We start from the raw sequence: 15,181 nt of genomic DNA, 5'->3' as shown, positions 1-15,181 counted from the left end.
TTGACAATAAACACAACATGCTAACTCCTGCTCCTTTGAGTTTGCATGTTTTATAGAACAGGAGTACTTTCTAGGTCAGGGGGAAAGTGTTGCTCACACATCTTAGTTGTGGAGCAAATAGATTTGATTTCGTATCTAATATGGGTATTATTTAAGCCTTCTGTGAAATACCTACTTCATTTTGTACCTGGTACTGTTTGATCTTACAGTCACTGAACTTGTATGCAGTGGGAAATTACAGTTGTTAGAACCTGCAAATTAACTTGATTAACGGAGCATGTAGTGCGGATAAGGACATTTGTTTGGTCTTTGGTCTTGAGAGCTGCTCGCATCCTACATTAGGTGTGTGTCCAGGCTGGAGATTTTGCCTCTGATGAAATCAAGTAACATATTGCTGCTTAAGCTGGATGATATGTGAGTGTAAGTGGTAGCCAGGGCACCCCAGCATTGCTGTGCTTTTACCTCCACACCAAGTGTCTGTCACTGTCTTATTCAAAGTTTTGTGTGTAAGAATTGAAGAACCAGCAATCCTAGTGCTTGAAAAGTAAGGTATTTCCAATCTTGTTTCATGTTTGTTTTTTATTAGGAAACTGAGTTTATCTGGCATGTTGAACCCCAGAGTGTTTAGTCATGCCTTTCCTTTGCAGTAGATGACAGAGAACATATACTCTGGTTGTACAAATTCAGTCTTTCAGAAACATTAGAGATCTTTATAACATTTATTTCATTACTTGTGGTTGATAACTGGTCTATACTCTGATTTGCATTGTGTGAGCTTGCTTCAGAATTTAGATTACTTCTGTGCATTTTGGATTTCAGTTGTAGGGTTGAAAGTCTATAGTATTATCTCAAAATGTTCACTTTCTTCTAAAAGAAGCTCCTTTTTATAATTGGCAATGTCTAAAAGATAAAAACTAAAAAAAAAACCCCGAACTAAAATAAGTGCATAAATATCCACATGCTTCTTTTACATGTTTTAAATTATATTGTGCTAATAAAGTGATTATTTTCAATAAAATTATTTACTTTCTGTTGATACTGAAAGTGACAGATTGCATGGCATAAAAGGTTTTAAAATAGTCTACTTCTCTCACCTGTAGATATATATAAATCAGGATGTTTTCTGTTTACTGAACATGAACACTAATAACTTGAATGGACAAAAATATTTAAAATAAATATAAATATTTGGCTAAATAGCCAATATCTGATTCCATTTCTAGTACCAATTTTTTCTAGAAAATGGGTTTACACAAACTAAAGTGCTAAAATAGCTTGGGAACAGATTTTGTCACTTCAGTCATTAAGGGCAGTTATCACCTTGCTCAGTTTAGGCTAAAAAAACCCTAGTTGTTTATCAGTAGAAAAACTGACAAACTGCATAATGAAAGCAAATAAAAGCAATAGTAAAGCCTCATTATCCAGCTTTTATTTTCCTGTGTGCATATTCTGCAGATTTTTTTTCTTCTAGGAAGAAAATTCAAAAACTCTATTAATCAATTGCATTTTAAACAACTTTCCTTTAAATCTTGTAAAGCTACTTGCCATTTTTGTTTCCCTGTCTTTTTTTAGCTTCTTGTTGCTTTTTGCTGTAGTTCTGTAATAGATTTTAGAACAAGATGTGATGTATCTGTGCATAGGAAGTGGAAATTTTTGTGCATAAGTAAAGAATTTATAGGTTCACACTTCCAAAAACAAGTTACAGCTCTAAATTTACTGATAATTTAATACAGTGGATACAGAGGTTACGTAAGCATTCCACAAATAAGTACATCCAGTGCCTGAGATCTGGGATTTCTTTAGTCCATCATCTAGGACTTTAATTAAGATAGTACAGCTAGAGGGAGATGGACAGCTGGGAATTCAGCTGGGAATTCAGGACATCGGGCATGGCAGTGGTGGGGCAGGTGGGTTTATGCTGTGTGAGACAGATGTTTTGTGACCTGAGGATGTTTGGTTCACTGTATAATGACTGGAAAGCTGTTCTAGACATAGGATACCTGGCAGCAACCTCATGTTTTGTGAGTTTTACATAGGTAAAATCCACAAATTTCTCTATACTCACATCTGATCTACTGCAGTGTGCCAGCAGACATAGTTGAGGATGGAACAAATTTAAAAGTGAGTTCAACTGGGCCAGGCAAAAGCTGGCAGACCAAATCTAGGCCAAGTCATACAGCAGCATCTTGAAAATAAAATACAGAAACTCAGGTTCCTTCTTTCCCTCTTTGATGTGTGTTCTGTGCCTTTGTGAGTAGCTAACGAGCTCTGTGTAATGCTGCCAATATTGAATGTTGCTGATTTTGCACAGAATTTCTGTATACAAAAGGATCAAGCTGAAGGAGAAATAATAGCAAAGAGGATAAGCAGCTCAGGCATTCTTCTTTATGCAGTATTGCTGGGTGTTCACCTTACATTTGACCTTGACATAATAGTTGGAATGATTAATGTGCATGGCAGATATGGTAAGTGATGAAGTAATTCAAAAGGGATTTTTTTCACTGTGATTTAAAGTATGGAGTCACAGCACTCCCCAAATCTGTGTAACAGGCATCCTCACCCTGCAATTATATTTATCAGTATTTCTAAGTTTGCAATTTTTAAAGTTCAAATTCCCTAGTTATTGGTTTATTATTTCAAGTTAGTTTGGAGCCAAATAAAAGTCCAGGTGGTTTCAAAAAAAAGGAGTTTCACATTAATAAAGTGTGAAGAAAGATGTTTGCAGACTGGAGCAAGTTCAGCATGGGGCCCCAGGGAGGCCAGGACCTGAAACTTTCTCCTGAGAACAGGCTGAGCTGAGAGGGGATGGATTCAGCCCTGGAGAAGAGGCGGCTCTGGGAGGACCAAGCAACAGCCCCCAGTACCCTACAGAGGGGTGATCAAGAAGCCAGAGCCAAGCAGATGGTGTTAGGACATGAGACAATGAAACACACAAGAGGTGCAAAGTGGATAAAGGAAGGAACCTTCTCCCCCTGAGGCAGAGAAAAAGAGTTCTAAAGGAAAGAGAGGGTTGTATTACTGCCAGCACAAACTGAATCGCTGTGAAGGTTTGGGTATTGATCAGTTGTATCTTTGTAAGTAACTTCAGGTCCTTGTACAGTTGAGAAAATTACTTAATAGTAATTAAGTATAACTTTATTAGATTAGTTTGGTGGTTTGGTATGTGATTTTTTTCTTTTGATTGGCATTTTATTTCTTTCCCTCCAAATAATAGTGGAGGCTCAAGTCTTTCTAATTGTAATTGCTGTGATTTGCTGTAATTTTATAACCTTTCCACTGAGTCGTTATGCAGACATTTAGTCTGCATACATAACAGCTTGAGGAAAGCTAGGTTAGGAAGTTAGGTTACTCACAGGCATACTTGTATTTTCCTTGCTGTGCTTTAATACAAGGCAGTGGACTGTCATAATGATCATGATTGGGAGTGCCAGGGTCCAGATTTACTAATGAAACAGAATGAATTTGAGTCCAAATAGAGGTTTGATATATCCACCGTGGATTCAACGTCTCTCCTTCAAATACCTGCCACAACTGAAATTTGCATCAAAGTCACTTTGATAGAGAGGTACATCTTTTCATGTGTTTCAAAATGGCACAGTATAGTTACAGAAATATGTATAAAAATGGGATCTCATAACTCTCATTAAAGCCTGGACTTGTTTTTTAAAAATTCATTTTCCTTTCTTAGTTTGTTTGAGTTCCCAAATTTGTACAGTAGAACAATGGGAAGGTTCTGATGTGCCATGCCTAGTTGTCTTTCACAGATTCTGCAGAGGTGACTGCTGAGCCCCCACAGTCTTGCTGCAACCAGTGCAGTGCAGATTTGAAAACCACTGCCAGATCTGGATTTTTAAAATAACTGGATCACTGTCAGACTTCAGATTTCCTGTCAGATGTGTCCTTAATAGCAAGCTTTTATTTTTCAGTTATGATTGCAAAGATTGTAGTTTAACATGGTACTATTGTAAAGCCAATACAGTCTGTTTGATACAGCTGCATGGTCTACCAACATCTAGGGAACTTCATCTTTTAATGTCTGCAGTGGACTTTCTGCCTACTGCTGCCCTTTGGACACCGTGGTGCTCTTGCCTTGCCTGACCTGTGGGCAGCTTGCAGTTGTTCTTTTGTGCTGTGAAACTGCTTGCATGATTTGGCCTGCTACCACAAGCTGATGGGCAGCCAGGAGGTTAAAAGGGCGTGATTAGTCCCTAAGTTTATCCCTTCACAGCCTAGAAGAGACACCATTAAAGGGAATTTGAACCCAAATGGGTTGGATTCAGCTGGAAATTTCAAAGCTTTAATGTTTTAAATGTCACATCCTTGTCTTTTGGTGGCATGACTTTGAAATATCAGCTGAAGTCATGGAGATTTTTTTCGACATGATTTCTTCTCACCTATTGTCAGTTAAAGTGCACTTAAAATACCCCATAATCATGAATGCAAAAGATGACTTTTGCTTGCTTGCTTTGTTTTTTAATCTGTTCAGCCAGGTCATGTTTTGATGAATGGGTAAGAGGAGGGAGATGCATCATAAGGTGGTCCCGCTTGTGTGTTGGGCAGTTGGAGGGGGCTGTTTGTTAAACTCTGCTAAATAAAAAACTACTGCTAAATAAAAATGTAATTTGAGATGGTTTTCTTTGCTTCTTGTGGGACTACTGTCTGTTTGGCTATTGCTGTACTATCTCTACCAGAATGATTAATCCCTCTGGGCTATAAAGTTGGATATTTTTACCCTTGGAATAGAATAGATTGTACCAGATGACAACCTTTATGCACAGATAGCATATTGACATGTATACGTTGTTCATCAAGAGAAATTTTAGATGTGTTAAATACAGCTGAATATTTATTTGTTTACCCAGTTATGTCATAATTTCTCTTATGATTTTGTCATTTGCATTCTTGATTATGAGAAATATTTTATGAGTAAACAGTCTGTCACCTCCTTCATTTCTGGGACTCTAGGTTTATCAAAGGTGAAAGAAACTTTCTGTGATATTAAAATTTGTGTTCTTGTTAAAATTTGAAATTTAGTCCCTTAAATGATAACAAATCATTTATTTATCATTAGTTGGGAAATAAATTTCCTAATAAGCTGAAATAGTCGGATAGGAAATGCTACAGTAATAGAAATCAGATTCTGTCACACACTACTTCTTATTGCAGTAACGTTTAATTTTTTGCTGATACACAAGAACTGAACTTTTCAGAAAACTTTACATAAACTACAGGGAAATAGCATGTACAGTTCTGATAATTTCACATAATTTTCAGTCACTTTTCAAAGAATAAATGAGAAAAAAAGAAATATTTATGCAAATGAGGTTATCATGCAAAGATTTTAAGTAGTAAGAGACACTGAAATGTATCTGGAATAAAACATTAGGAAAAAAGATAGTGGTAATCTTTAGTTTGCTTCCCATCTTTGCTGGGAAGAATTTAAAATTAAGTGTAAGATCTCTGTATAATTCAAATTATTATGCATGTATTCAAAAGAATAAGTTGTAGGTAGAAGTAATAACTTACATAGTACCAAAATAGTTGAACAAATTAGATAAGGCATTAGATTTCAGGCATTTAAAGTAGAAGCCTCGAGCTTTAAAGCTTACTGCAAGTTGAGAGTTGATAATAGTTGCTGAGAGATTAATTAGATTTTTAATAGTTAGACAATCTCTGAAAAAAAAGTTACTTGGCAGCAGTAGAGTTGTGGTGAAGCTAGTCATTAGGCAGGAAAGATGGGTATTAAGGTGGTGGTCTCTTAGGTCAAAGAGAGAAATAAATAGTAGGGGAGTGAGGAGAAGTTAGTTGGAGCTGCTAGAACATGCCATGAAATCCATTGCAGCCAGTTGCTCTGTGCTCTGCAGCTACTCTAGCAAGTCCCCAGGTCAGCTGCCTCCTGCCTCTCTCTTCCTTTGTCTAGGCTGGCAGGAATGTCTGTATGTCAGTCATATGTCTGTCAAGTCAAGTGATAGATGAGTAATGGTAATGGCATAAATGCACCCTATTTGTGTCCCATCATCGGTGATAGCCTGATGTCCTGGTAGAAGAGAAGGATTCTCATCCACCTGTGCTAAACTACAGTTTGTCTATGATAATTTACGTAGGCCTTACCTCTGTGTCAGAGGGTGAATCTACCATTTCTTTGCTGATTGAATTGACTTTCTGACTTTTTTAGGAAAATATCTCATATTTTGCTTGGCAAATGCAAGTCTCATGGTTACTCACAGCATACTGTTTTGTGAAAGCTCTTTTTACCCTCGTTTTCAAGTTTCCTTTGTGACGGCTTTTCCTTGAACAACCTTTTCCCATATGGAGAGGTGATAAAGGAGAATCCATTCCAGCCTCTCTGGCATCCTTGGCCTGTGTAGCCAGTGTAATATAAGGAAAAAGCCAATGTCACTCCACATCCCAGCATGACACTTGTTATATCGTTACCCATTTTGTGTCATGTCTGCAAACTTCCTGCTTTAATTTATTTCTCTGGCCCTGCTGTTCTCTGCTTAGATGGGCAGCAGCCCCTCTCATGGGTCCTTACCTACACATACGTTTGCAGATGTTACTGTATTGGGTTTGTGTGGCAAATTTTGGTAGTGGGGGGCTACAGGGGTGGTTTCTACAGGAAGCCTCTGGAAACTTCCCCTTTGTCCAATAGACATGCCAGTCAGCGCCAAGATGGACACGCCACTGGCCAATGCTGAGCCCATTAGCAATGGTGTTAGCACCTCTGGGATGACAGATTTATGAAGGGGGGAAAAAAAAAGGCAACTGCAGCCAGAGGACTGAGAATATGTGAGAGGAAAAACCCTGCAGACCCAAAGATGAGTGAAGGAGGAGGGGGAGGAGGTGCTTCAGGTGCCAGAGGAGAGATTCCCCTGCATCCTGTGAAGACCACAGCGAGTCAGGATGTTCCCCTGCAGCGCATGGAGGTCCACAGGGAAGCAGAGATCCACCTGATGCAGGTGGATGCCCAAAGGAGTCTGTGACCCTGTGGGAAGTCCATGCTGGAGCGGGCTCCTGTCAGGACCTGTGGTCCTTTGGAGAGAGGAGCCCATGCTGGAGTTTTGCTTACAAAGATTTGTGACCCCTTGGTGGTCCCATGGTGGAGCAGTCTGTACCTGAAGGAATGTATCCCTTGGGAGGGACCATGTGGTGGAACAGAGCGAGAGTGCAAGGAGTCCTCTCCCCCTGAGGAGGAAGCAGCAGAGATGACACATGTTGAAGTGACTGCAACCCCGTGACTGCAACCCCCATCCCCTGTCCTGCACTGCTGTGGGGAGGAGGTGGAGTATTCAGGGAGGGAAGCTGAGCCCAAGAAGGGAGAAGTGTGAGAGGGGAGGTGTTTTTAAGATTTTGTTTTATTTTTGATCATCCTGCACAGATTTGATTGGTAATAAACTAATTTTCTCAAGCTGTTTTGCCCATGATGGCCATGGGTGAGTGAACTGTCCTGATCTCAATCCACAGGCCTTTTGTTATATTTTCTCTCCCCCATCCAGTTCAGGAGGGCAGTGACAGAGCACCTTTGCAGAGGACCTGGCATCCCCACCATATTTATGCAGCTCTTTCCCTTTGTCTCAATTTCTCTGTCCTTGCTGCTTGGCTCATTACCAGTAGTCTCTGCTTAAGGGTCCATCCTTTCTTGATACTAAAGGGGCACGTAGCAACCTCTTGTTCTGTCTGTTGCTGGATTTTTTTTTAAAGCATCTCCAGGTGCAGAGGACTGTGTTTAGCCTGTGTCCTGGATGAAAGGCCAAGGTAAATCTTGCTAGTGGTCATTGTAGAGCTTACAAGTGAATTGTCAAGAGCCTGAATCATTCTCTGTGCAAATAATGCCAAGAGAGTGAGAGTGATCAGGAGCTGCTTCACAGGATCTCTGCCGGGATCGGCTTTCCGTGGATGATCTTTGAGTGGCTGACAGCGCTAGTGTCAGAGCTGCTCTGTAACAGCAGCATAAAGCAAAGTTAAAATCAATGTAGAGGTAAATGTGGGCCACTGTTTCTTTCAGGACTAGACCCCTAAGGTGTCCAGGCCTTTGGACCCTATGTTCTCACTGAAGATAAAACAAACTGAGCAGTGACGAAGTTAAAGAGCTGCTCAACACTTTGTTCTTCAAAAGGAGCTTGGCAGCTTTGGTGCTTTTGTATCAGCGAGATGGTTATGTTTTATAAAATGAATTACAGGCATGTCCCTTTCTTTTTGTTCTGTATTCCACATCCATTTTACCAATACTTGTTTCCTTGAAGAGCCAACATGTATCATTCACAGTGCCACCGAAGAGATGCTGTCTTGAGCTCTTAGCATAATCTTCGTTTACCTCTGAGTAAAAGTCTTCTAAGTCTTTGCTTGTTTAGAACCTTGAATTCAGACTTCAGGATAAAACTAAAAATAATCACTGTACTAAGTTTAATAAGAGAAGCAGTGTTTAATGAGCAGCACTCATATTATGGCTGGTATGTGACAAAACTAAACAGATTTGCAGAATAAATCATATATGTTTACAATGTCTATTGTAAATACAATATTTTCTAAAATATGATTTTCATCTTAATATACACTTCATTGTAACTGGTTTTGGTAAAGCTGTCAGCATGAAGTGAAACCATCTCATACCATTATGTATTTTAACACTGTTGATTTTTTTAGATGCAGAATAGATCAAAATTGGCTTATTACAAGTTATTATTTATAAGCCTGATTGTGATTTTTTCCATGAAAGAAAGTATAATAATACTGATATGAACTCAAGAAATATGAAAATTTCTATGTACAAAATATGCTTGTATCTTGGCAGCCAGACTTTTTCTCCCCTGAGCCCCATCTCTGATGCAGGTAAAATGAACAGAGGAACAGGATTTCCCCTGAAATCATAGTACCATAGAATGGTTTGGAAGCCAGCTGGGTGCTTTGAGAGATTTTGCTTTCTCTCTCACTTTTAGAAATCTCAATTTCTGTCCTTCACGTAATGAAGTTGAGATATGGTTCCCCAATTTCTGCAAAATTTGCAAATGAGAACTTTCTACAGAAGCATACCCCAAGATGTAATTCCTAAGCATGTTTTTACTTGCTCTACTTTTCAGAGTTACAGGGGAGCTCTTGCTAGAGGTATGTTTAAAATATTTAGCAAGTTGGTGTAAGCTTATTCTGTTAACCCTTTTGTGCAACTCAGGTAGCTCTGATAAGCTCAGAACAGTACACAAAATAACAAATCCTGCCAACAGGCACAGTGTGAATTTTGCACTAAACTGCTGTACCTGTGCACTTCCTTGGTAGCCCTGAGAAGGAACAGAGTGGGTTCATGTGTGCTTGTAAAATACCACATGAATATGGAAACTCTGTTCACCACAAAGGTCTGGCAATTGTAAAAGATTAATGGAACAAACTAGATTATAGCTAAGTGATTTTTCATTTCAGTAAAGATGTGCCATAATTATCTTAATTTATTTCATAGAGAAAACTAATTACATTTAATTGAGTCATGAAAAAATGCAACACCTTTTATAATGACTCAGTCCTGTTTATTTCTGTCCAGACATTCAAAACATTGTTTTACGGAATAATGAACTTTTGTTTTGGCAGAAGCCCATAAACATGTAAGCACATGAGAAAGTTTGAAAGACTATCAGTGTCAAATAACTTTCTTTGGAGTATTTTAAAATTGTTATCTTAAAAAGAAAAATCTTTTTAAGAAACATTCAAGACATTAATTTCCACTGAAGTATGGAAATTGTCCAGGTAGCATCAAAAAGGGAAATGAATTGCAAAGCCTGAGAATTCCCAGAGAGATTATGAACATAAAACCTGAGAGTGCAAGTGAAATTTCTGAAATTTTTGGAATAATGTCATGAATTTCTCTTGCAAAAATTCAGAAAATGCAGTATACTTAGCAGCCTAGACCTTTTCAAGTCTCTCAGAAAGAGAGGAAGCCCTCTGTCCTTTAATAGTGAGGGTGCAAGGAGGGAGTTCAGGTTGTTAGTCTTTCTGTCTGTCATCTGAATTGCTGTTTCCAATTTCCTTCCAGTTGGCCACCTATCTCAAATTCCATATTAATTGCATAATCACGTTCATATTGGGTGGGATGGGCTGATTGCTGTTTGTAGATGTGCTTATGTGACACCTGCTTGCAGTGTTGGAAATCTGTGATAGTGTCATATCATAACAGAGTCTGTCTGTTTCTCCTAACACAAGAGATCTAATAGTTTTTTTCCCATGACTGCACTGCTAAAATTTCAAACAAAATGACAAGTTTGAGAGATCTGATGAAAATCATTGCCTGTAAATTGCAAGCAGTCACCAATTTGCTTTACCTCCGCTTTTCAGCACCTCACTTTGTTCACCCAGTCCCACTTCAGCTTTGCTTCTTAAACCGCCCCCAGACTTGACACAGAGCCTTTTCCTCTGCAACAGGCTGTCAGCCTTTCTTTATCTCTGAGCATAATAACACTATCAAAGAGGACATAATTTTTTCATAACTAGCTTATAGTATCTTAATTTTACTCTATAATATCATCTCTCATTAATTCTAATACTAATTAATTAAGCTCAGAAACTATTTTTGAGTCAAAGATGCCTTGTAAAATAGAATTATCCTGAACTGTGTTGTTCCATTTGTTACTTTTGCTCATAAAAAACTATCAAATATGACTTTCTCTTTTAAACCCATGCTGGTTAATATTTCTCATGTAATAGGCAACCAGGTACCAAAGTAAGTCTAAAATGAAATAAAATTTCCTCATAAAGCTAAGAAATTTTGAAATTATCAATTTGAATTTTATTAAAATTTCTTGTCTGATAAAACTTAACAGAGGTTTTTCACCTGTAGTCCAAGAGGAGCAAACAAGGGAAGAAAAATAGATATGTGAAGATCAGCTGTATTAGGAAAGGCAAAAATTATTCTCTAGCTGAGACTCAGGAAATCTGAATAGACTTAGTAAAAGCTTATTTAAATGCTGTAATAAATATGTATGAATATATGCTGAAATCTATCAGGAAAGATCTCTTAAAGGGGAAATCTAGAATGAACTGTATTCCCAGTCATTGTGTGTCAGAAGTTTTAAAAAGAACTAGTAGCTAAAGTGCTAAAATTATCAACAAGGTGTTACTGATTTTACTGCAGACCAGTCCAGACAAATTATCTGTTAAGACTTTTGAATATTTTATCTTTAGTCCTGAGATATCACCACTAAGAGCACTAGCTTTACTTTCTGTATCACTGATGGAAGCTTTATTATCTATATTTACAGTGAAAAAGGACTTCTGGAAAATTATTTTTCTTAGGATACCATGTGAATCTCAAAACTGCTACTTTGTCACAACTGGAGCTATAGTAGTAGCTTTTTTATAGTCATAGGAGTGTTTCAGTTATCAAGAAATACCTGCATATTAACAAAACGCTATTTATATTTGTAGAGACAACCTTTGCTTGCCTCAACATTTCTGCTTTTTCTTCTTTTTTTTTTCCAGGGCACAACATAGAACTATGATAGCAACCGGAGGAGTCATAACAGGACTGGCTGCCTTAAAAAGGCAAGACTCTGCCAGATCTCAGCAACATGTAAATCTTGCCGGAGCACCAGTTCCTGAGGAGAAGAAACCAGTGAGACGCCGGCCCAGGACAGATGTAGTAATTGTCAGGGGGAAAATCCGTCTCTATTCTCCATCAGGATTCTTTCTTGTTTTAGGAGTGCTTATCGCATTCTTTGGAATTGCAATGGCCATCCTTGGATACTGGCCCCAGAAGGAACAGCTGTTAGGATCTGAAGATAATCCATCTCTAAATGGAACCCGGACTCTGCGAAGCCAAGGAAGCATTTTACTCCGCTTCTTTGAACAGCATGTGCACTCGGATAAGATGAAAATGCTGGGCCCTTTCACCATGGGCATTGGAATCTTCATTTTTATTTGTGCTAATGCCATTCTGCATGAAAACCGTGACAAGGAAACAAAAATAATACACATGAGAGACATATACTCCACTGTAATAGACATCCACACCCTGAGGATCAGGGAACAAAAGCAGCTGAGTGGTGCCTTCGCTGGCTTGTTGGGGGAAGGAGAACTCCGGCACAGTGGGAGCTGCTGTGCGTCACGGCTGGCTGCGAACACGGTTGCGCCTTTCTCTGGCTTCAAGAGTAATCTTAGAATGGATAGTTCTGCTGAAGAAGATGAGATTACCCTAAATGAAGATAGGACCACTAGTAGCCTCTTGCCACCTCTGCTGGCTGAGCAGTCTGGTTCAGTTTTTGGACTTTACCCTCACCCCAGCAAGGCTTCAGATGACAAAAACACTAACTCTATAAAGTGTGAAACAAAATCCATTGTATCTTCTTCCATTAGTGCTTTCACACTGCCAGTAATTAAACTGAATAACTGTGTTATTGATGAACCCAGTATAGACAACATAACTGAGGACTCAGAGATCACCAGGAGTCAGTCTAGAAATCTGTCAATGGATTCTCTGGCTATTCCTCTGACTGATACCAATGAATCCTACAGACCGGCCGGTTCCATGCTGCCACGACACAATTCTTTTGTGGACACTCCATTGGATCCGTTCAAATCTTCTATGACTCTCGGACCAAGCACAGGAAAGCTTTTATCTCCTGGTGCTGCCAGGAAACAGTTTGGTTCCAACACATCTTTGCATCTTCTGTCTTCACATTCTAAGTCCCTGGACTTGGACAGGGGTCCGTCTACACTCACTGTCCAAGCTGAACAAAGGAAACACCCTAGCTGGCCCAGACTGGATCGGAGCAACAGTAAAGGCTATATGAAACTAGAAAACAAGGAGGACCCAATGGATAGGTTACTTGTGCCACAAGCAGCAGTCAAGAAAGACTTTACTAATAAGGAAAAGCTTCTCATGATATCAAGATCTCATAATAATTTGAGTTTTGAACATGATGAGTTTTTGAGTAACAACCTGAAGCGAGGAACTTCTGAAACAAGATTTTAATATTTAAATTGCAATTTAGAAGATGTCATATGGTATTTTTTAAAAAAGCATTTTGGCAAGTGTTTCCTTTTCAATGAGACTGTACAAGCCTGTTCTTAACCAAATGCTTAATAGCCCATTAAAATTGGCTTGTGCAAACAGAGATCTTCATCTTTGTAATACCAAGAGTTTCTTGTCTTAGTAACATACAGCTGCAATATTGTACATTACCATTGCTTGGACAGTTTTGTTACAACTGATTCCAATTATTCCCAAGTCATTATCTCTTTTGTTCTATATAAGCATGTTACTTTTCACCAGTTCTACTCCAGGAGAGTGCATTAGGAAAAAAGCTCAATTTACCTGTATGTTCTCTTGATTTAAAGACTGCAAGAGACTGAAAGTAGCGGTCTTGTGGTCTAGAATGGGAAGTGAGCAGGAGCATGTATTGGAATTGTCAAATCCAGGCCTTTATTCCTAGGTGTTGTCTTTCACATGCCGTACAGCAGTCTTGCAACTGCAGTCTTGCCATTGTCATTGTGAAAAACTTGTTTACATACTGGGGTGGGTGGATAGAAAAGAGTGGATATAATTAAAACCATTTTTGTGAGTTCATTGTAATTGATCAAGCTGAATACCAGTGTTGTGAATTATTAACTATGCTTTGTACAATCATCTTTCTACATCCATTGTAATTTAATCCTGTAATTCTGGAAAAGCATATATAAAGTAAGAAATCTGAATTTTTTTCTGGGATTAATTCTCTAAATCAGTTTAGATTGGCAGCAGTTTTAAAATCAAAATAGAAGGATTCAGTTAAAATCATAGGAAGATGATGAATGCCAACAGGATTTTAGAAACATGGTATATAATAAGATGATATTTTAACTTACATCTGAAGACAATAATGGAAAATTAATCTACTGCCTCTCATTACAATAACAAGATGCTAAATAACTAGATCTCTATGTTCAAAATAATGATACAAAGCATACAATTCAATATGTATATTAACATAGTATGAAAGCCTAAATTTTTGGTTTATATATTTCACATAATTACTGGTGTGATGGTTCACTGAAGGCATAGCTGTGTCAATTTGCATTACAAGGTTTTGCAAAAGGAATTGACATTTAAAACAGTGTTTTCCTCAGCAAAGCAAGCTTCACAGTTGACAGTTGTAGGCTATTTCTAAAGAAAAGGAGAATTGGAATGTGCATGTCAGAAGGTTTTCATGTATTTCATTAAGCCATTTAGGCCATGATCCTGCCATGACAGCCACGCTAGAGAACGTCACTTCAAGCTGCAAGGCTCACCCAACAGGATGTTGGTCTTAAATGGTCGGATTTGATATATTCTCTTACCCTAAATACTCAGGAATTATTTTTAATGGCTTTTCCCAAAAAGAATTAAGCTTGTTAAAATGTTGTAATTTCTCAATTACTTTGATTATGAAAGATCAAGGACAAAATACCCTCTCTCTTTTTTTTTTTTTTTAAATATTCAGCTCCGTATTTCAACTGCGCAATGTTTATGTATCAGGAGCATTACTTGCTCAGTGAGTTGAGGTATAGTGTTAACTGTTAGAACCTCAAGCCTATATATTGTAACAGAGTTGGCTGAATATTTTGCTATGAAGCTTTTAATAACTCTCTGGTTTGTGTTCTTAAGACATTTGCTATTTTTTGCAATAAAATGTCTCTCTACACATATCCATCGTAAGACCTGTTTTTTTCTTCTATGATCTCAAATCTTACATCTCAAAGTATAATATTGTATCATAGTATTGTATACAACATCATGCCAAAATTATTAGCCTGCCACTAGATACTTCTTCATGACTAATTGATTTCAGTGACATGTCTACAGATGGAAAGGCTGAATGCTTTTTTGACCCATGTAATGTGAAATTAATTCAAAGTGGTTTTGATATAAGAAATTTTTATATAAAAAAAAATCCTGCTCTTTTTAGTTTGTCAGTAAGTATCATTATAAAAATGAAAAATGCTATTAAAGACATGAGTGATGTAAGCTTTTTATTTCCTTAATCACTACATTAAATCACAGCTTAAATGACTTTTCACATGCTATCATATGTGGGAATGGTGGTTCCTTTGTAAGTATAGCAGGGCATGAGCTTTTAATTTTAACACAGATAGTGGGTACTGAAAATGTACTCACTTGGGAAAAATTTACCGAGGGTAAAGCTATCAAAATACCACCATATAAAGAAACTTCATTGTTGACAGA

At 38.0% G+C, this 15,181-nt stretch overlaps 1 protein-coding gene across 3 annotated transcripts in view; it reads left to right on the top strand.

The window, feature by feature from the left end:
• TMEM200A (transmembrane protein 200A) overlaps window positions 1–14,879 on the top strand; it is a 53,027-nt gene extending 38,148 nt beyond the window's left edge. For 2 of the 3 annotated variants that reach the window (XM_069010780.1, XM_069010781.1), the window contains exon 2: window positions 11,461–14,879. In XM_069010780.1, coding sequence (XP_068866881.1) covers window positions 11,477–12,952 — 1,476 coding nt within the window. In that variant the 5' untranslated portion in view covers window positions 11,461–11,476 and the 3' untranslated portion in view covers window positions 12,953–14,879. Of the gene's footprint in view, window positions 1–7,726; window positions 7,756–11,460 lie in introns of those variants that run through there. The other variant, XM_069010783.1, reaches the window with a different exon arrangement.
• Window positions 14,880–15,181: the final 302 nt, after the last annotated feature.

This window comes from Aphelocoma coerulescens, chromosome 3 (assembly GCF_041296385.1).
Source record: "Aphelocoma coerulescens isolate FSJ_1873_10779 chromosome 3, UR_Acoe_1.0, whole genome shotgun sequence".
Taxonomy (NCBI): domain Eukaryota; kingdom Metazoa; phylum Chordata; class Aves; order Passeriformes; family Corvidae; genus Aphelocoma; species Aphelocoma coerulescens.
Note: the sequence above shows the minus strand (reverse complement) of the source record. Positions and strands in the feature narration are given on the sequence as shown.